General features: G+C 38.7%; 1 protein-coding gene across 2 annotated transcripts in view; it reads right to left on the reverse strand.

Annotated features, from left to right (window-relative positions):
• Nucleotides 1-23463, reverse strand: part of CNTNAP2 (contactin associated protein 2) — a 1145700-nt gene that overhangs the window by 366127 nt on the left and 756110 nt on the right. For both annotated transcript variants that reach the window (XM_040592035.1, XM_040592036.1), the window contains one exon: nucleotides 6175-6294. In XM_040592035.1, coding sequence (XP_040447969.1) covers nucleotides 6175-6294 — 120 coding nt within the window. The remainder of the gene's footprint in view (nucleotides 1-6174; nucleotides 6295-23463) is intronic.

Below are 23463 nucleotides of genomic sequence, written 5' to 3' on the forward strand. Positions count from 1 at the left end.
CCTTAGGAAGAAAGTCTGCCATCAGAGATGCTTCTCCAGACATGATCCCCTGACTCTTCAATGACTAGCATTTTCCTTATCCCTCAGTATCTTTTCTCCCTTCTGTATACTGAGAATCTACCTTGATAAGCCAACTGGCCAAAACCAGTGTCTTAAATGGCTTGGTGCTTTTGCTCTTCCCCCCACACCCTCAACTCTGAAACAACAGTCTCAATCCTTCTTAACTATTTGTTCCTCTTTTTACCTCTGAAAACCGCTTTAATTTGCAAATGTGTCTGACAGACTCATTAAAAACAAAGCTCTACAACTGAAGGAAAAGTGTGTCAGAGATGCTGTTAGAAAAATAAAAACTTCAGGTCACATGCCATATTTGAAACACTGAAGCCATTTTTCCTTCCTGTATTTTAGGTAACAGACTTCCAATACTGTATTAGAAGCCGCCTGCAATGGGATTGCACTGGGTGAGGTTTCTATACTTTAGTTTACATGCAAAGCTAACCATTGCCCAACGACAAAATTCTGTTTACTGCTTTTAAATGTATGCCAACCTATTCTATTTGAGTTAATAACTAAAAAAACCCCACTAATTCTTTTCTCTATCAAACAGAAGGATCTACATAAAGAAGAGGTCTTTACTTTTATTTATTGAATTAAACTGCTCACAATTTTGTTTCACATGCACTTAAATATATCTGTATGAATAAAAGTTTTGGTACCTCGAAAGTTCAGTTATCAGGCAAAATGTCTCATCTGAAAAACTAATTATACAGATATGTGCAATAGAATTAAACATTTACCACTGCTGGGGCACTTTTCATCAGTATGAGTGATGGATGGCATATTTATATTCATGCCATATGTTTCTACATATGTCATAGTAAAAAGCACTCCAGTGACCCACTATTTACAAAAAGAAGATAGAAAAATCACAGGATATGACAGTTATGGTTGTTTAATGTCTACTCACAAAGTCATTGCAGTAATTATTACATGTGCCACTTCGGTTAAAATAAGCAAAGGGAGAGAGAACAGAGGAAAGGGGAGAGTGGCTAGAGAAGCCACCCTGTACGTTTGACCTTAATGAGGCAGGCTGTGAATATGTATAATGATTTCTCAAAACGTTTGAAGATGTGCAGCTTTAGGCAAAAGAACTGTACTAGAAAGGGGGATAGGGTAAGTACCACTCAAATGTTAACATTAAGCTTGCAGCTATTTGGATCCTGAAATGAGATAAAAGCCACATCACAGAGGCGTAATGACTTCAGGACCAACAGAAAGAATTAACCGACGTATCTTCTGGTAAAATAGATTATGAAACCTTCCAGTTCTGCTTTGCATCAGTAGACTAAATGATGAAGTAGAAGAAACAACAGAAAGACTATGATTTCCTCACCCTCAGCATAAGCCTTGAGGAACAACAGAAGTGCTGGTCTGCCTCTCCTGCTGACCTGCCACACAGCCAGCAGGATAAAGCAGCAAACCTTTACAGCCCCTGCGCACTGTTCCTCTGCTTATCCCTCACCCTGCACTCTGAAAATTTTTGCGGAACAAATGCACAAGATCAGGGTAAACTTACTGATCTGACGCCTTTCCCCCATCCTCCTCAGGCTGAGGGGAAAAAAAGAAATAGAAAAAAATAGGGAGTAATTTTAACTTATTTCTTTGGTCTTTCTCAATGGGATTGAAATAAAAACTGCCAGAGGAAACTGAATCAAGCTTAAAGATTCAGAAATACAAAATATCACAATGAGCATGGGGTGAAGCTGTAAAATGCTCAAGTTTACATCTTCCCACAAACTTCTTAAAAGATAGTTCCTTCCACTGCAGCTACTGTTCTAATAACAATTAAAGAGACAACAGGAAAGGCGTTAATCTGGATACTGAAATAGGAAGCCTCCATCTCCGTAAAAATCTGCTGGAATGCAGAATCTAGCTCTGCTTTGTAGATCTGCCTCTGAAAGACAGTAAGGTCTTGGCCTGAAGATGACAGAGCTTTGGAAGAGTTCCCTTTCAGCCTAAGATCACAAGTTAAACTGAAAAGCAGTCTAATGGTTAAAAATTATGCCACATCACAGCTTCAAGCAATAACTTTCCCTAAGTGCATTAATTTGAAAAGTTGCAACTTTCCAACTCTAAACATTTTCAATACTGTTTTTCTTATTAAAAAAAAAAAAAAAAAAAAAAACAAAAAAAACAACTTCCTAAAATTTAGATAGTTCCTACTGATAAGTATTTGGAAAACTGCTGAACACCTATTGCAGTGCTCTAGGTTTTGAAAAGCTGTGTTACTCCAGCAGGAATAAGTACTTAAACATGATATCTCAAACATTTTAATTCCACTATGAAGACATAAAATGTAAGTGCTTGGGTTCCTCTTCACTATCAAAACACAGCCCTGTGAGTACAATATTTATTTGGAGGAGACAAGGACAAGCGAACGAGGGGGCTCTGGGGTTTCTTTGACAGTACAGCGTAGTTTGTAGAGATCATGAACTGCTGTGGGGAGCACAAGCACATACGTATTTCTGAATTTGACTGCACTATTGAATTGCCAGGACAACTTAGAAATGAGAATAATTTTTAGTTACTACAGTGACATCCCTGAAGGGCAGGACTGATCATGAAATTCTCCAGTTTATTAAATTAAGACACGCTAAAGATGTATAAGGACTACGCCCAGAAATATGCCCAGAGAGCAGTCTACTAAGCCACAATTTTCATTTAAAAAAAAATCAAAAAAACAAAACACACAACTTTTTGCCACATTTAGGAACCCTGACACTTTCTGACTATACTATTTCACTGTAGGTGAAATGCTGACATAATGATGAAATAATGAAATTTGTGATTCAATATTTGTGCTACAGTACCTTCAAGGGCTAAAGATACAATTTCTAAATATACAATTTCAGTGGCATTTCAGGATACTTCCCTTGCCCCTGAAGGTTTATTGTCAAGTGAGAGTGCAGCTTACTCTCCAACATTTGTACTTGTAAAACTATACACTACAGTAAGCATGAAAGTAGTACATTAACAGTCAAGCCACCTTGTTTTAGGAAGATAGATGCCTGCTTTTCTAATAACCCTAACCTTGTGGACTTGTTTCCTCTAGAAAGCAAACTAACAAGTCACATTTTATATTACCTTTCTAGTCAGTAAGGTGTTCTTACTTGCTAGTTCTACCTGAATGGAACAAGCATATTTAAAAATGTCTATTAGCATCTTGAGTAGTAATTTAATACAAAGATGTCTGTTTAACATATGGGTTAATAGGGACACTTAGATTTGTCTCTCAGGCTAGAGAGGGAAACTACAGGATGTCGCTATTAAAATAAAATATCACTATCCTGCCATATGAAGAAGTAGAGGTTTTTTATTTTACTACACTCCATATACTATTCAGTAAAGCTAGACCTGTAGGTTACTTAGTTTCATGTTCACAAAGAAAAAAAAATTTGTAATTTGGCTAATTTAAGTTCTTTTTTCAAATATAGTGCTAGTAATACCATAAACCTGCACGACTTCAATACTAAAATTTGAAAATTCTGCTTTTGTTCTAATATGCTACAGTGCCTTTTGTTATATGAGAAGTATATCTATATGAGAAGTATATACATATATGAGAATGTATATTTAACATGAAAGAGCAATGCATCATTGCTACAGAGTTCTTCAGAAATGTGCTATTGATGAAGCAAAGTGAAGCCCTCCATCTCACCCTGTCCCTTTTCTAGTATGTATATTACTGATAATATGCTATCAATTCAGAAAAAGGTTTAGGATGTTGTGAATTATCTCTTAAAAACATAGCTCTTAACCAGGGGTCCTCAAACTATGGCCCGTGGGCCAGATATAGCCCCCCCCAGGGTCCTCAATCCAGCCCCCGGTATTTACAGAACCCACACACTCCCCCCCCTCACCGGGGGTTGGGTGGGGAAACCAAGCAGCCGCAGATGACTGCCTGCCACTTCATCCACGCACCAGCCCCTGTTTAAAAAGCTTGAGGACCCCTGCTCTTAGCCCTCCACAGTCTTCACTGCTTAAGATAACCACTAACTAAAAGAAAATGAAAGCTGTAACAGCTGCAATGTATAGGTACTACAGAGTACATACATAGGTGATGTGCTTTACTAAGCTATCCAGGAACGATTATCAGTGTGGCCTTCCAGTTTTAGAAGCAGAGATTAAAATTGCTTCCCATGGACTTCCACGTATTTCTTCCAGTCATTTGCATTTTAATGAAGAAATACTTCTCTTTGGTTCTTATTTTTAAAATTTGAATAGTTACATGAATACTAGTGCAAAACACCTTCTTGTAGGAAAGACCTGCTGATGAGAATGATCCAGTCAAAACAGAAAACTGCATTTTCCCACAGCACACATCATATCCAAATGAAAGGAATGAGCACTAAATCATCCATCCTAGTGTTTATGTTCTCCTTGCACTGGTTAGGAGAAGGCCACATTTTATTACTCTGGAAATTGTTTTGTAGATGAGAAACATTAGTAAAATGAAATGGTTACTTTTACTTTTCTTAACTTTTTCCAGCCAGTGTTGGACAAGCTACTAGGACCTTCTGCTGTATGTTTATATTTAACATGAATGAGCAACACTCTAGTACTGGATAGGTGCACGTTTTTTGTGCCTGACACCACTAGGGTAGTATATTTTTAATTTACAAAGTTACCCTTGAAGAGTACCCAAAAGCCATAGCTAGGTGCTGAACACAGCGGTTCTTCTTCTGAATAGCAGAAATTGCTGTAATACATCAGCAATTCTTGGCACTGTTCCCTGCAGTGCCTGCCTGATTAGTTACTGATACAGTTCAAGGTGCTAGTTATGATTTTAAAAGCCCTAAATGGGTCAGGATCCACTTATGTGAAAGATTGCCCTTACAGCCGTATCTCCGAACAGACTGGCTGGCCTGCCTCTCCAGCCCCAGGAGGACTGATGGCACTCCCAGAGCTTGGATCAGGCTCCTCCTTAGGTATGCTTTATTAGACAAATGCAGACATTAATGGCAAAACGAAGCTGGTATTTTGCTGTTCTCCTGCCTAGACAAGCTGTCTACCTAGGAGCACTTGATCTGGGGTCTGCTGCACGTGCCATACATCCCCCTTCATGTCAGCTACCCCCCTCCCCCCTAATTTCTCCCATCCAAGTTGGATAAAACCCACCCCACAGGTCCAGGCATGTACAGGTTTCTTCCACCAGGAAGAGCTACATGAGCTTCAGCAACTGATATTTCTACAGAGACAGAGTTACTGTTTCAACTTACGATAGCGTGGGTCAACTTGCTGATGCTAAAGCCTGATGACTCGGACATATGCCAGATTTCAAATGAAAACAGACTGAAATTCAAACTTACACGCAGATAATGGAGGAAAGGCAGGGGATGTGTCTGTTGTATCAGCTACCCAGTATTTCATATCAGAAAAAAGTGGTGAGACAATTGTCATGCATTAACCAACCAAACACATCATACACTCCTGGTGCAAGAAACTGCCCCCTTTTTTCTTTAGCATATTTTTCTGCCACAGCACGGCAATGCAAACGACTTAAGGACAGCTGCTGCGAGAATGCCCAGATAGGAAGTTACCCATACAGAACTACTGTTACAGGCAGGAAAAACCCCACACAACAAAACCAAAAGAAGTGAATGCAGTTATACATATGGTCTCAGAAGTTAAACAAAGTATGTCCTTCTAACACAAATCAAATGTTTTGTTTCTCTTGTAAAGAATTTCTATTCCCTGTCTGTGGTAAAAGTCAACGACACCTACACAGAAATAAAAGTCTGACATTTCTGAAAAGCTGCCTTATACGGTACCTCATAAATCACAGATATTACTCAACTATCAATATGTTGATATAAAATAGTTCTAGTAAATAGACATATATGTACACTTTTTTTCTTTTTAAAAATTATGCACCACTGGGAATGCAAAGGCCTGTTAAGGCTAATTAATAGCTGTGATTCAAAAAGTTTATGAAATGGATTAACTACTGCCTTGCTCAGAGTATACTGACTGGTGATTACAAATTTGATGACCCTTCTCTTGAAAAGCGCTTAGCAGTTATTTTTCTTTTGCCAAGAAATACAAATTATGAATAGACTTTTTCCCAACTACGCAAAAAAATAATAAAAAAAATAGCAAACACAATGCTGTTACCTGTCATGTTGCAGTAAACTTTCAAAGGTCCCAGTGCCCCACTGCCATCTGGATCTATCCAGTAGTAATTTGAAGTTTTGCCCAAGTGTTTGTATGCTTCGCAGGAGAGCTCATGAATAGCTGGAATGAAATAAAACACAGCAATAAGGATCTTCATAGCCTCATATCCTGAAGCAAAAACCCCCTAATGACAATAAATTGATTTTATTTATACATCAAGAACCACACCTTTGAGATTACAATAATGTGACTGACATTCACAGGAAACAAAGCATCTTTCCAAAAGATACAGAAGTGATTAGAAGTTTGAGACACATAATTTTTTAGCATGTGGAGGAATGCCAGAGCTGGGGGGTGCAGGGGGACAACCAACCAAACCGACTTTTTCAAGTCTCTTTAAACCATTTTTGACAATGTTTTTGTTCAGAACTTTGTTTATACACAGGCTGAAGTTTTACATCATAAATGGAAACACTCCTATTAATGCAACATACTTTTTTCCTTTCGTTTTCCCTCTTTTCAAGAGATACACCAAAAAGCTTATGAGTTTTCTCTCTGTAAATTTTAGAAATTTTTAGGTTTTATTACCACCCAGAATAACATCAGGTTTCAAAATTGTGGAATTTCTCACTACATGTAATATCTGTCTCTACACAGCTCTGCAGTTACTCTATATAGCTACGTAACTAATACTGTTCCAGAAAGGCCTAAAATTTCACCATATTTACTGCAAAACGTTTAATTGATTTGGCAGGGCAGTTGTTTCAATTTGTCCTTGACCTCTTTATACTGCTTTCTATTTCAAGTCATAAAACCGCTTGTCAAATTCTGTTATGGTGAATAGCTCAGACAGAATAATAAGCATTGTAGATAGGAGCTTTTCTAGTAATTCCCCCATTTTCTGTGAAAGGTATGACTATCACAAAGTTATACGTAGTATACACGAATAAATCAGATCATTTTATGCATAGAACAAGTAAAACTGGTAATTTATATAAATTGGTGTGTCTTTATAGAAAACTGTTAAGTATTTTTCTATGCAATTTTTTTCAAAAGGAATGTGTAATGTTTCTTTGTTTTCCAAGGACCAGATGGTACAGCATTTTTGTTTGGAATCAATCAATCAGCTACTAAAAGAAATGAAATGTTTGTTTAACCAGACTTCACATCCACTCTAAACATTCATCTAATTTGTTGGCAATTCTTCCAATCTATCTCCTTGCTAAGACTGGGTTTATTTCAAAAGTCTAACGAGGACAAGATGTTTCCCTGGGCTTTGGCAGTGACGGACTGATCTCACACACACATTTAAAGGCCTCTAACCAATCATCAAGACACAGGAAGGAAAGCAAAGCTAAAAAAAAAAAAGTCTCCAATTTGGACGTGGCATAAACACAAAGCTAAAGACTGATAGCTCTACTGTATAAAGAGAGAGACCTTGTTGATGTTAAAAAAGAAAGACTTTTCTGGAAAGTTTTATGTGTTCGTTACAAGGTCTAAAGTTAATTTGATACAAGAAGTAGACATTTTAATTAAATTGTGAGATATTCCAAGTAATTTCCCCTTTCTCCCCAAACTAAAGCCAACAGAATTTCTCGTTATCAAGGAGACTGTGTCTGTTTTCAGACACTTCATGAAGATTTCATAAGGAATTCATAAACAATTTTCTTCAAGTATTTTTCTAACTCTCTACATGCTACCTAAATGTAATCATAAAATACCAACTGCATTAATGTATAGTTATTGTAAAACAAAGTCACAAATATTAATAGACTCATTCCAGGTCAAGTCAAGAGGATGACAAATACTGACTGTTTAATGATCTTCCAGAAGTTTGGCGTTTTCAGTTTCTAAACCTTACAGAAAATCAAGGAAGTTTTGTCTTTGTAGTATGCAGATTTCACACAGGGCCATATGACGTTTTTCCCTAAGTCTGCTCCTTTCAAAAAGGCAGGCCAATCTTTGTACAGAGATACTACTACAATTCAGGAAAAAATACTGAAGAGCATTATATGGAAGACAAAACCAAGTCACTGTTTAATCAGACACTCATTTATCCCTGCTGAATATTTTTACAGAAACTAAAGGGTTTAGATACACCACTCCTTCTGTTCTTCTGGAACAGGAGAAATAGAGTGAGTGGTAGGTAGTTACTAGTATTACAACACGGGACTTTTGAAAAAAGGCTGCTTTTGAACGTTTCAGCATTTGTTAAGCTTCAACATTACGTTGAACACCAAATGGCAGAAATTAAGATCATTCTTCAAATAAAGACAAAAGAATGAGGTTTTAGAGATAAATTCACCTTGTGAAAAGTGGTTTTATGAGTGTGTGATAGGTTTTGGCAGGTTTTATCCATATGTAAATCATACTTAAAGACCTTCAAGGGAATAAACAAAACTGAAAGGGTAGGTTCTCGTGCAAGGAACACTAACATACAAATCACTTAACAGGTGTACAGAAACACAGCAAAGGGGTAAGTGAAGTTAGTATACTGATAGAATAACTGGTTATTAAGATGCAATAGGAAACAGCAAACTATCATGTTGTGGTGTATGAATATGCTTGATGACAGAAATAGACCGTTTTGTTGACTTCAGATGGCAAAGGGTAGGCACTAATGCAAACACCAGAACAAAAGTGGCAAGCGCCAGGCAGAGAAGGCAACTGTGAAGGGGAGGAAAGTAAGACATCATACCAAGATGTCAAAGTAGAAGATGACGTAGAAAGGAAGACAATACAGGATCATTCTATAATTCAGTACCTCTTTTAAATGGGTTTTTGAAATGCTGCACAAAAAGGTTGTTAGTAAGACAGAAGAACAGGTGAAAATAGAAATTAAGAAACTCCAAGAACACCTAGAATAGATGAAAGGGCAAACACTTAAGGAACATCATTTTAGAAGCCACCTGAGTACATTAAAACACAGAACACAATACAACAAGGAAGAGAGCATGGCAGAATCAAAATAGCTTAAATTAGAAAATTGATAAAGATTACAATAAAGAAGCAAAAAATTTAACAGAACCAAGAGAGGACAAGTCAGAAAAATGCAAGATTCAGATATGAAGTCTATGCAAATAAGGAGAAATGGTTGCATATATCTACATACAGGGAATAGGAGAGAGAGCGAGCGAGAACTGAAGGCACAAGCACAATAGATTTCTGCTCTTCAAGCCATCAGAAGTAAAAATGCCAAGAAGTGTATTTGCTTTCTTGGTAGTTGGTCCAAGCACACAGCATATATATTCTTAAGGGACTTCAGGAGAGTATTAAATTTCACAATCTTCCAAGCTAAAACTCACATGTGCCCTGATGACAAAATAAGCTGTTTCCAGCTGTCTGGATATTTTTTTTTCCCCTCAAATGTTACTTGTATTCTTTCTGAGAAGAAGGAGGGGAGAAACCCACCTTGCAAATGGCTTCCTCACTCTTAACTTGACATGCTTTTATATTGCATCAAAAACTGTCCACAAGCAATAAGAGGTGAAAACCTGATCAGAACAGTGATCCTACATCTCAGAGCCAGCTAAAAAGCATGTACAATGAGAATGAAAATCGGAAAGAGCAACAAACTATAGTCTTTTAAAAGTTTAATCACCTCAATAATACAGATCAAACTGAGACATCAAACTGAGACCACCAAATCCATTCCACACTAAAATCTGAAAAGGCTTGGCTGTGTTCTGACAAGAAGTAAAAAGAAATCTAAAAAATAATAATTAAAGAATCGCATTTCAACTTTTGGTGTGAAACATCAAGCTTCTTTAAGCTTCTTAGTCTAGGCAGAAAATCCAGCCATTTTAATGAGCTGACAACAGCAACTACAAATGCATTTTGAAGTTCACCATTGACTAAGCTAATATTCACAACAGCAGGCTTGAGCATAGCATGAGGGGAAATGTTTCTCTTAGAAAAGTTTGACTAGGGAAGCAGACGGAGCAAAAACCTTGTAGCCACACAGACGTTAATACTGTTTCCATTGATGCATTTCTTCATGGGTTCTTTTCCACCCCCAGGACTGCTGACCTGAATTCCAAGGAGGAGATGCTGATGGACAGGGGAAGAGAACATTTCCAATTTTTTTAGGATCCTCTATTTTAAACATTTGAGGAACAACAAATAGTTTAGAAAACCAATTCACAGAATAGCTTTTTCCAGCTTCAGACTATCAGCCGGAAGTTGGGAAAAGTCAACTTCTCTTAGATTTCAATGGCTCTTTACTGATTGAAGGAAGCAGATGTTCTCACTCCTGTTTTACTTTCTGAGTGGCATAAAGATCAGGAGAGAGTTATCTCACACTGGTGGCACAGCTGCTGGCTATCTCTGGAAAGCAGAAGAGCTAAATGACAAAAAGGATTTAGCAACTCTGTCTCCCTATATGCTGCTCCCTTAGAGTTTCCGTAGCATCTTGGAAAACTACAGCTCCTGCATCACTATGTAAAAAAGGCAGGTTTAATTTTAGGGCTGAAAAATAGTGCAAAGATCTTTATAAAAAGAAGACCTAGCAGGATAGTCTGCACTGCGTGACACGAGTGTCTTACAATACATTGTTTCTGTCAGTGAATACGGCTGCTGCAGGGGATAAATTCCTTCAAACTGCTGCTAATGCAGGAGTAAATCTCAGCTTTATGGGGGCATAGGAAAGGTGCAGATTCACAGGATGTGATGGAATTAAATGACAGTAGAGGTGACAAAAGTAGGCAGTGCATTAACTACAGGAAGTCCAGCTATGCCTTTCCATCACTTTCAACTTTTCAGAAAAATAATGAAAGCTAAATAGACTGTGAGGTGCTTGGGTTTATGTCACTCAAGCTGGTTTCAACTCTTGAGCCCCTGAAAAAGGGCTGAAAGCAGAAAGAAACAGAAAAGGGAGAAAAAATCCCCAACCTACTCAAGAAATAGTTGCATCTGAAATGGCATACCAGCAATTTATTTTAAAAGAAAGGGTTTATTTTTATTTATTACAAGATATATCACCTAAAAAGCAAAAATGTTTAAAATATTTTTAATATAACTACATATACACCATAAGTTTCTGTTCTATCAAGTTTCTTTCTGTGCAATATTACAACAAACATATCCCAACCCTTATTTATTCCAGTGCTTTATGGTGGAGAAATGTGTGTTACAACTTTTTTAGAACAGGTTAAGTGAACTGGAAATCTCACCATAACTCAAAGCAAGTCACACATGCGAACAAAAACCCTTCTGAATTTGAGATCTGTATTCTGGCAGTAAGAACATATGAAGCTGCTGATTTGATCTCTGATTTGATCTACTACTTCATGTCTATTAAAGTTTTTAAAAAGCCAACCTGATGCAACACTACTTCAAAGTTCTTGTTATTCCAAAGGACTATTGCTGCAATGGCCAGAACAAACCTGTCAGTCTTTTAAAGTTTGGATGTAAAAATTCTGTAGTTTGAAACTCATAATGCCTAAGAACAGGAAAAGTAAACTAAAGTAAAAACTTGAGTCCCTGGTGATAGTTAAACTTAGAATAAGTACACAAGCGTTGTTAAAATCAGACAAAATAATAAGTGTTAATAAGCTTTTACTTTTACATCTTACATTTGAAAAGTGAAGTAACACTTTCAGATATGACAATGAGATGGAAGTATTGCTAGAAATCCATACTGTAGTAATACACTCTCAAAAATGCTCTGCATTGCAAAGTTATATCCAATTTATAGTAAAACATAGCTACATGTATATAACACTGTTATAACAAGTATATTTTTAGCATGTAAATTCCTCCACAGTTTCTTGTGTGCATGCACACACACATTCCTTACTAAACAATTCTTCTGTTTGTAATTGTTATTACTGTACTTATCCTTCCTACAAAAGAGACGAAAATTTAACTAAAATGTCTTTACTCATTAGGAGAACCGTAACTTAATATGATCTTGATTATCATGAGCTTGAGATGTTTTCCAGAGTAGCTTTTGCCACTTTTCCGAAGGTTAAGGGTACCCTTATTCATTTTCTGTTGGCAAAGCAATGTCATTGGAAACTTCTGCTGAACATTCCTGGGTTTTCCCCTTCCACCTTTTTGCCAGTTTACAGAAGCTCCCAATGCCCTCAGCAGTGACAGCTGAAACTTAAAATTAATTACAACTCAAAAATCGAGGAGAACCACCCACCAGCAGCATCTAAAACAACTCATCAATCAGTGACAGTGGGAGGAAACTAAAGCTGAAGGAGAAACCGTCACCATTCTGATACAGAATGCACACATACCTAAAAATGTTTTGAACTGTTTCAACACACTTCCACTTATCTAAATGTGGGCACACTCACCTAAAAAGACCTTCAAAGCATTAAAATCATCAAACACAATCTCATCCTGCAGAGAGAAGATTCTTATGTAACCAGGACTTTTGTTTCAGGACTTTTTCTTGCTATTTGTGCCTACTATGTAATTATGTTAATGTTAAAAATACAATAAAATACCTGTTTCAGTTCCTGTAAACGTCCAAAGACCCTTTTTCAATAATCCTTCATGATTTAAAAATATCTTCAAAATATTTGCGAAAATAGCACCCTCCTCTGAGCAAAAGAAGGTGGTAGTGGGAATCACAAGATAAAATCCTAACTAGAGAAAAACATCTTGCAACAGCACAAAGAGTTTTTCAAACTAAATGTCCAGTGGGCTTCTAGAGACATCAATTTCTGCCTGGCCAGAAAGTGGATTTTCAGCCAAGAGCTGCTCACCGCAAGCCCCACCGCTACATTTCAGGTACTTGCAGCTAGGATGCCCCTGTAGAATTAGGCTACCTCAATGAGAAAAAGCACAGGAAATAGCACTTTAAATAAAAGATAGGGTTCTAATAAGATAACACTGTATCTAAATAAGCTACAGACCTCCAGGTTCCCAGCCTTCATAAGCCAGGAAGCAGCAGCCATGGCTGCTTGTCATGCGCTCACCCTGAGAGGCCAGGGCAGCAGGGAGATGCCAGCACACTCTGCTAGCCACAGTGCTGCGATTCTGTGCCCAGTCTAAGGGCACCTGGAAATCGTGCCTGAATATATCAGTAACAGCAATAAGGTTTATGTCCCAGAGGGAAACAGAGTTTCTTGATGAGCTACAGCATTACGCGCATCTTACATATGATGTCTACAGAAAAAGATTCACTTGGAGATTTAAAATTCCTTTGGGAAAGTCTGTTTGGTTTGGTTTTGTTTTGGGTGTTTGGTTTTGGAAATGGATCTAAAGAAATTCCAGAAATTTCTTTCTGAGGAAATATAACAATTCTAGATTCACTTATGCTACATTTGGTTACAACCAAATTACTTGTATTCGGGAAAAAAACAAGAAAAAAGTGACCAAGTATGACATGCATTTGCCAGTGCAATATTGCTTAATTAGCAATGACAATGGAACTCAGAAAACCTGCAGTTACTGGCTTTATGTATAGCCAAATATACAGTAAACGAAAACCTCTAAAGCCCTGTGAGCAATATAATTGGTGTGCTCATGTTGCATCTGCAAGAACATTATTTTCTCCTGTTTAAAGAAATGTTGCTGTACACAAACATCCACTCAGTAAAAATGCAATTTTCACATGTAAATGCAATTAGGCAATTAGAAATTTTCACTGTAAATAAGAGAATTTGTAAATCTTGGAAGGTACCATGAACAAATCCAGAAATCATGGCTGCATATGACATGGCTTTTGCCAATCATTTTTCCAGTTGTAGAACATCAAGTACTACTTCTCCCCCACAGCCAGAAGCTGAACCGAGCCATTGCAGTCACAAAAGCACAAGCATGCACAACTCCTGGCATCTTCACACACCTTCAGAGTGAAAATGTGATTTGATTGTTTTTTTTCTGGAATACAATCATCGTAGGGGCCCCTGGGTTTGCTCTTAGTTGGCTAGGACAAACACGTGAATTCTAAGAGGTCAAAACTTCATTCTTTCACTATGGCCACGTGAGATTACTAAGAGTCTATCACACACTGCACTATTATTTCACTTTCTGGCAGTTCAACTACAAGTTAAATTAAGCCTAAGGGTTTAGTTCAGCTACTCTTAGCACCACATTAAGTATTACATCATTCTACAAGATTATTTGGGAAAAAGGTTGTTCAATTGCTTAAATTATATTTGGAGCATTAAGTGCCAGGAAAAAAGCAAAATCTTTTTCATGATCATAATTAGTGTAATGGCAGAATCAAATGGCTGGGACGAACTTCAATGATAATCTAATCCCCCTCCACAAAAAAACTCAACTACATCCATGTATCATTTTTGACATACTTCTGTTTGAAATCTGCCATGACAAATTCCTCAACATGCCGGGACAGCCTATAGCTCCACCAGTCCTTCAGCATCAGTATTTCTCTCACTCTCCCTACACTGTGAAGCTGCTCTGCTGCAACTTAAACTCATAATTTCTCTTTCTACCCACAATTAATTTGGACCATAGCTTATTGTACTCCTCTTTGCAGCCATCTTTTCTCTATTGGTAATACAAATGCCTTCTCCACAAGAAAAAGGTTAAGTTTGTTCATACTGGCCACAGGCTGTTTTCTCTAGGTGCTATATTCTTGTTCTTGCTTTGCTCTGGACTCTCCAATCTCCTCATGAAGCTCAGCATATGAAAATGGACAATGCCCAGCACAGCAGTATTAATTTGCACATCCCACAAGTTATGATTCTACTAATCCATCCCAAAATAGTCTTCCTTATTCACAGAAGCATATGCAATGAACTACAAGATAAATAAGCCAGCAATAAAGCCCACTTCTACAAAGCTAAATTAAAACAAACAAAAAAAAGTCACAAAATTAAACCAGCAGTTGTCCTCAACGTTTGCTTCTACAGTTGGTTAACCCCTCCTAAGCTGATCCCTTCCCAATCCTCAGTTGCTCTGCACCCCAAAAACCTTAAAATAGCTTCCAAAAGAAAGATCATTCTTTAATTTTGTGTATATGTATTATATATAAATATATGCATTTGATATAAATAAAAAAATTATATAAATACACACATACACACTTTTTTTAATTAATTGGGAAGGTAAACCTACAGAAGGTATTGTAGTGCTTTACAGATGGACTAACGTACATTTCTGTCCACTGCTGCATTGGCTGTCATGCCACTAAAACTTTCCAACACAGCAAAACTCCTTTGTGCCTGAGCATAAGCCTTCTCCCTGCTGCCATTGATCTAAGCTTCAGCCTTCTTAAAGCTCCGAAATTATGGATCGCCACCTTCCCAGCTGCTATATCTGCCTCATGCTTTCCCTCTGCCTCCTACTGTGGGCTAATGAACTTATAAAGGAATCTCATTATTAGTGCAATATTCACATATGCCCTGTAGAAACAGAAATGAAATTAAAAAAGAAGAAAAAAATAAAAATAATAAGATATGTGGAAATTTGCCAGTTTTGTGTCAAGTTGACTTTAGGCTCACTCATGTCAGTGACAAACAAGACAATTACCATTGTGGTAACAAAGGAAGAAAGCAGAATTCTGGGTTGCCATCAGGATAAGAAATAGAGCATGACTTTATTTGCCACTGGGATAACAAAGAAAATTACTGCCATGGGGGTGAAAACTGTAATTTCAGTTACCACACAGCATTGCAATCCAGGTATTTGCTATGAATACAGATGAAAACCATCCCATTTATGGCAAAACCAAAAGGGGTTCTGTTTCTTTCTCAACTTCATTCTTTCTCTGTTTTGGGCTGGGGGAGGCAGGGCAAAGAGAAATGAATTTAAATCGAAATGGCCGATCTAAGATGGATTTTTAAACAATTTTAGCAGTGATTTCAAATTATAAGCCATAGATTAGGCAATTAGCATTCTTGTAAGTGTCAGCCTACAGACATCACAAGAAAGAAGTATTATTAGACATCAATTTTTAACGAGGTGCTTTTGAGAACTAAGTCATTCAAGGATACACAAGTAGAAGTCATGCCAAACATCTCCAGGTATGGCACGCTATCATTTGAAATCTGGATGGTTTGGCACATTTGTATAGCTGTAATGCATTACTGGGTACGGCACCTGAGGGGGAAGATGGTCAAAGAAACTGTCAGATATTCACCGCGCTTGTGCTTGTGCTGATCTCACACTGGTCCCAGCCACAGAAAGCTTCAGAGCTGCCTGCAGCTTGTTTGAATCTTCTCCAGCTGAGAAACAACAGGAACACTGCCAATATCATCTTGCCCCTTTCTTCCCTCCTATGCCTCCCTCCCACATGAAAGGCTTGAAGGTTGGTATAAAAATGTAAGTTTAATAAATCCATACCCCTAAAGGAAAAATATGATTTCTACTCCCAGTCCCACTGAATTTGTATTGCCAGGGCAATGGAACAGAGGAGACAAGATACAGCCCTGGATTTACACCTCCCCAGCTGTGCAATACAACTGCTTGGTTGCACTCTGAAGTGCACAGAGATACACAAATGGAAACCTCAGTGACTTACACAAGGGCCAAGGTGAGGGACGCAACGCTGGTAAAATTAGGTCAAAGTTACAGAAATACCTGGAGTCTTATTTTAATACAGGATGCCTGTGAGTGGCTACAAATAGCAAAAACACAGATTAAACCCAAGGATTTTTCCCCACCGAGTTCATGCTGCCTCTTCCCTGCTCTGGATATCACAGCATTCTATCTGTCTTAAGACCTGAACTTCCTCATCAATGCTGAGCAATGCTCAGCTGCACAGAGGCTCTCATTACACAGCTTTAGAAGAGATTATAGTGTCATTAGTATTATTAATCCCAAAATGCATGACTCTCCTGCTCATTTCTAGGACTGTCATTAAGTCTTATTTTTACAGGCCTGCACAGTTGTTGTCGTTCTCACCATTTCTTTCCCCTGTCCCCCCTCCTCCCCACCCTAGTTCCCCAGACATTTTTACATCTGAACCCATCACAATCAGTAATCCTGTGAAGGCAAATACGGTAACTTGCTTGGCTGTACTTACCCAATACAAGTTTTACTGGAGTAAAACTTCTCAAGTTAATAAAAGTAATTAACAAAAGTACTGGTCATATAAAATAAGATTCCTTAAAAACTCACATTAAAAGTTTTTGTTTGAAAAGAACAAAACCAAACAACACCAGCAAACAGCACCTTTCCTATGAAAACAACTGCTGTACACACAGACTAAATGGTGGGTTTTCCAGAGGAGCTGAGCACCAATTTCCAGCAACAGAAAAAAAGTAAAACATTACAAAAACAAATGCTCATATCAGTACTTGCATTATCTCAATCAAAATGTCCTCTATCAGCATGACACCAATTTAGAACCAATGCATCATCTTTGTCATTTCCATTAATCACTAAGCAACTCAGAATGCCAACAGAATTCAAGTTCTTACACTGCCATAAAAATATCAGCAGAAACATCTGCTCTATGTCCCTTTTTTCATGTTTTCTCTCCAATAGTTTCAATTGGGAATGATGGTGTCCTGGCAACTTTCTGGAAATCATTTTCACATCTTTTCCACATAATGGATGAGCTGTGAAATTAGTACCATGTTAGATGGATACCTTAGAGGTTGCTCTGCTTGGCACACACTTTGTTCAGCAGCACTGTGGAGCATTAATTTAGACTATTTACCGAGGGGATGAGAATATGGGGAAAGTGTCAGGTTCTGTGAAATAAGCCCATCTGCACACCCACAGAGGAGCTCAGAGATGCAGTGGCAGGGAAGAAGCCCAAATAACACCCTGCCAGGCTTCTCCCAGGTCCATCACAGGAGCCAACAGCCCATCAAAGGCCCATCTGCACGAGTCCAGACAGGGACCCAAATCAAGATCTCCCAAGCAACAACCAACCTGCCTGGGGCTATCCCAGCACAGCCTTGGCTCTAGTGTCCGGGCACAGAACCCATCACCATGAGTCACTGGGAGCAGCTCTCCCCAATACCGTTCTAAAGGGTTGCTGCCTAGGGGTGGGATCTCACTGGAACAATGGACATTTAGAGGCAGAACCAAAGGCAGGAAAAGAGAGGTAGGTGATTTGGAGGAGGAAGAAGCGCAGAAAAGGAAGGGTAAGTGTAAACATCTGATCAGTATGCTTGCCTGGTTGTGCCCTACATCTGATCAGTGCAGTCTGTCCCACCTCCTCATTAAATTCCTTTCTAACTCTTTCCTAGGCCAGGGGCTTTTGATCCTGTGTGCACTTGCGTGTATGTGGGTGTGGATGCCAGCAGCTGGGGTCAGAACCCAGGTCAGAGGGCACTTGTGCCCACAGCACCAGGCACTGGAGCAAGCGCAGGTGTAGGAGTGTGTGATGACTAGCCAAGATCAAGCTGGACTAGCCAGCAAGCAAGTCAAGTGGCCTGGAAGCAAGTAGGGGTGAGTGGGTCTTTATGGGTCAGCTCTGGACATAAGAGCACCTGGTGTCTAAAGGGGTGAAAGCACAGCAGTGTCAGCTGCAGGGGCCAGGGGAGCCCTGGCCCGCTCTAGGGGGGGTGCATGCAACTGGCCCTACCAGTAACTGGAGTAGAACTGCTGCCTTAGTTTTCCCAGTAGCTGGCTTTTGATTCCAGTCTCCCCAGTTTCTGTCCTCAGGATGTACAACCCCTATGTGCCTGATCCCCGCTGCTGGAGAGATTCTGCTTGTATATAAGCACACGTAAGTACACACACTGCTTCTCATGGACTTCCATCCTGCTCGGCCAGAGTGGGAAGCAGGGTGAGGCTGCTGGTGCTGTCTGTGTTTGTGTGGGTGCACTGAGTGTCTGCGAGCTGTGTGGCTGGCCATGTATATATGTAGCACATGTGTGCGCCCCTGCTGGGAATACATCTTTAGCCTTGCTATTGGTAGGCTCCAGGATCTGAGCTGCAGCAGCATCACCTCTTTTGGATTGCTCAGTCTGGCAAGACAGGTTTTCTTCTAACAGAAAATACTGCACAGCATTTACATTTCAAACATGATAGTAGGTCAGAACACAGGACTTATCTTCTGTGGCCATTTCTCCTTTTATTTATGGTTGCAATTAACTTCTAACAGAGCCTTGATTCTGTGGGTTGTACTCAGCTACACTGATATTCCACACATCTACCTTCTCTGTGATTATTATCGTACAGCTTGACAAGTAGTTCAAATGATCAAGACCTGGCTGAAGCTCCCAGCTTCTGTCCAGCAGAGCTTTCTAATCTGCAGAGTGTGTTTGATGATGGTCAATCCATCATCAATCAAAATTGCTGGAAGAAAACAAATACAAGTACTGGGAAAAGAGGAAACAAATCAGAGCAGATGATTAGAGAAGGAATGACAAAAGGAGGAAACAAACTGTTGAAGTTGATAGACAACAACAAAGAATTTGAGAAACATGAAAATGGAGAAAACAAGTGGGTTTGAAAACGAGAGGCATAGTTAAGAATTTCAGAAAGTTAAAAGAACTCCTTGTAGCTCAGTTGGCCCGTGCATGAATCTGAGAAATGCAGTGATATTTGTAATGCTCTGAAGTACCAGTGGCAGATAAAAAAAATAAAAAAAAGTGACAAACACCATGTTATGTTTTCCTCTCTGCTTTAGATCATCTACTAGCTCCTTCTGAACCTAAAAGCATATTGAAAACATGTCATATAAAATACAGCAACCACAGACTCAAAAAAATTTAATCTCAAGTTTTCTAAACAAGTGATTAGGGAACATGGATGTGATAAATGACTTAATGTAAAAGCTACATAAGGATACACAGCTTAAAAATTTTTGTGGGATGAGATTCAGAGACAGACTGTATGGTTCCAGTACAATAAAATGAATAGTGCTAAATGTCAGCTAAGTACCTAAGTACATGCAAGTAGTATGGCTAAGACTTCTACTGAGAAAAAAGGACTACAAACTACAACACACTTAAGTACTTCTACTAATATCAGCACAAACCTGATGTTTATGGAACAGTAGCATCTTCCATGTTATTGTAAATTTAGCTAAAAGTAAACATACCTAGAGGATTCCACAGGCTTCAGTAAAATATTTAAGGAGTTATAATAACCTGTCATTACTACTTCCAGAAGACTTGCCAAGCCAAGATAACTATTAGTCACAATAACTATTAGCCATCTAACCTAAGGTGAAATTGTAAAGCCACAGTTATGAAGTGTGACTGATACCAAACACCTACTTCTGCTAACAGATTCTGGTCCTACAACTTGCCCTGCTTTGTCTTTCATTTAAATTACAGCATATTGGAAAGGAGAGTAAAGCTTAAAGCCCCACCATATTAAAACTGCAAAAAAATAAATAACTGTTCTTGCCCCTGCATGAAAAGGTCAATGTGTGTAGTGGAATGAAACTGGGTTAATTAGCATTGATAATATACAACTGTGGGCTGGCTTCGGGGGCAGCAGGTTGGCCAATGTAGATAAGGTGCAGGTGTGGCTGGTTAAGTGAAGTGGTTGAGAGCCAGTGAAGAGAGAGAAGCCAAGGAAGAAGCAGAGAGAGGAAGAAGCAAGAGAAGTGAGAGTGGGCCCTGGATGAGGAGAAGGCAGCAGAGGGACTGCATGAAGAGTGTGCTGGCATGAGATGGTAAAAGACCTTGTTGCAGCTTGATAGTTTGAGAGTGCTGTGACAAATGTGGACAATTGATTCCTAAGGCAGGCATGCAGAGCTGCAAAAAACTTCCACTGTAAAGAAAATTGAGCATACTGGAAAAATGAATATAATGATATTTGAGGAAAGCAGTGTTCATAAACAAGAACCAAGCTGTATTAAAAAAATACCCTCTGGAATATATGCCATCCACACAGAAGTGTCATAAGAGAACTGCCAATAATTATTCTCTATGCTCATTTACTACTGGAGCCACACACCAACTGTTGTAAAGATAAGCATTGTTATACTAGGTATTAAGGCAAATTATAGCATACAAAGCCTAAAAAGTATATCAGGGCTTCACTCTACTTAAAAATGCCCATTTATCCCATATGAACCACATGAAATAATGCTATAGAGCAAAGAAAGCAGTAAGAAACTGATCTGCCATGTTTTGTTACCCTTTGCATGAATGTCTGTATTTTGGCTTTCCTTATCCTTGTTCTCCATTTTCTCTTACAAGTGCAACACTCCTCATGGCTTCAGGTTGTGACAAAAGACTACTGCTACACTCTGCCGGAGCTGCCAGCCAGGCCCGAGAGATGATCAGCCTTTAATCTCATCGGCAGAAGTACAATACAATACTATCTCCCCTTGCTATCAGGCACAAAACATAAGCACATCCCTCAAGAAATCACTTTTGTCCCTGGACAAAATCTACGAAGCTACCCAAAAGGGTCAGCTCTAATGATGTGATGGTACCTTGCAGGGGAAGTCTGATTAAAAAGACTCTTCCGGGTTCTACCCCAAGCAGTCCACTGCAGAAAAGGGGCTCCACTGCTTCTCCTCCACCTCAGGATTAAATCCAACTGCCTCCATATAATTTTGCATTTTCAAGGTGGCATTCCAGAACAGCTGGGTGGCTCCTGCATAGGCAGGCTTGGCAATTCAGTTCTCAGGCACACTGGGGTAACTGGCCATCAGTCTTATACCTACGATAATGACATTTGACTGCAAAGTCTCTGCTTTCTCCAGCAGATTATCCAGGGCAGGCAAAGCCCTTACTGTGCCCCTTTCCCCTCTCACATACACAGGGAGAAGTACAAAGCCCTTTGGGTGTCTTTTCTTCCTGTTGTACTTCTACCTGTAGCCCGAGTAGCTTACACATTCCTACAGGATCAAACAACGCAACACTGTTATGAGGCAGCAACTGGAGGTGGTGAGTAGCTTTTGAAAGATCATCCACCCTTCCAGGAAAAACTGTGGGATTACAGGAAACCAAGGAACAGTTTCATAATGTTTTGGAAGAGTATGCTTTTTCAAAATGAGTTTTTGAATTAAAACATTAGCTCAACCAACCTAGCATGTTCCCAGTGTGGTAGATGATAAATGAGGGTCTGATATTACACTGATCAACTGTTCTCATTAAACTTTTGGAATGAAAAGATGGGGTTTGGGGGCTTTTTTGGCAATCTTTCTTCTCATATTTTCAAATAGCTCTTCTGCTTGTGGTGTTTTTCTTAAGTCTCAAAGCACTTACAAAGAGCATCATTATTCCCATTGTATAAATGAGGGGGGAAAAAAAAAACACCCCACAAATGAAGAAAAACCCACACAAGTGAAAAAGAGAAATAACTTGTCCCCAAATTACATCACTGGGAAATGCTAACAAAAAGGACTAATTTAAGTATGCTAATTCTCAATCCACAGTCCTATCAGATTGATCATACTGCCTTTCACACATGGGAAAATTCATTACAACATAGAATTTATCAAATCTTTCTACACTAGGTGATCTACATGGGAATGCTACAAGCCCTAGATAACATCTGGCTATCTGTTGTTACATACTGCCATTATAACGGCAAACATAACTAAAAAAATACAGTATGTCCCCATAGTTTAGGTTTCTTATATATCTTTAAAAAAAATATGTGGTGAGATAAAAAATATCTGCATGTACATCCAAAGAAGTTCTCATTACTTTGACTACAGTGCACCTTTACAGTTGAACTCCGCATCAACTTCATTCTCTCACATGTCTGAGAAACCTGGAACTACAGAGTGACTTCAAATCTTTTTTTCATCTTTCTAATGGCTATCAATGGATTTTAATATCAGCACCTTAATGCTTTTTTTTTTTTCCAGTTAAAGTGTTTTAACAGTCAAGTAAGCAGTATGCTAGATAGTCTTAATGGAAAAGTTTAAGAAAAACCTGATTAATTTTCAGGTCTTTACATGCAGAGTCCTTTTTGGGTTATGGTTAATTCTGACTCTGATTTTACAGCATACATGAGCTGCTTTAAAGTTATCTAGTCGTAATTACACGTTCCCTTTTAACAATGGAAACAATACTTGGTTGTGCATTCTGAACAGCAATAGAGCACAGGATACAGTTGCCCACAAAAAAACCCTTATCTAATACCTAAGCTTTACCAAACACAGGCTCCAATTCAGGCACGTTGCTTGGGTAGTTTTAAATGTGTTAACTAAATCATCATCTTAAGGGACTGAAAATGCTCTGAATTAGATCCTGACTTCATACTGTTATTGCACCGGATCCCAAATATTTTTCCCCCACCTAGTAGAAAATTGGCTTGAAAACTGATGGCACTTGATTCTAATCTAAAGTTACATATAAACAGCCCAACTGCACGAACAGCTAAAACCCCAAACCAAATTGCAGCCTCACACACCTCAACTGATAAAAAAAAATCAGCTGGAAATAACTCTAATTTCAACATAATTACTGCTGGTTGACTATTCATATT

This window comes from Falco naumanni, chromosome 4 (genome assembly GCF_017639655.2).
Source record: "Falco naumanni isolate bFalNau1 chromosome 4, bFalNau1.pat, whole genome shotgun sequence".
Taxonomy (NCBI): Eukaryota; Metazoa; Chordata; class Aves; order Falconiformes; family Falconidae; genus Falco; species Falco naumanni.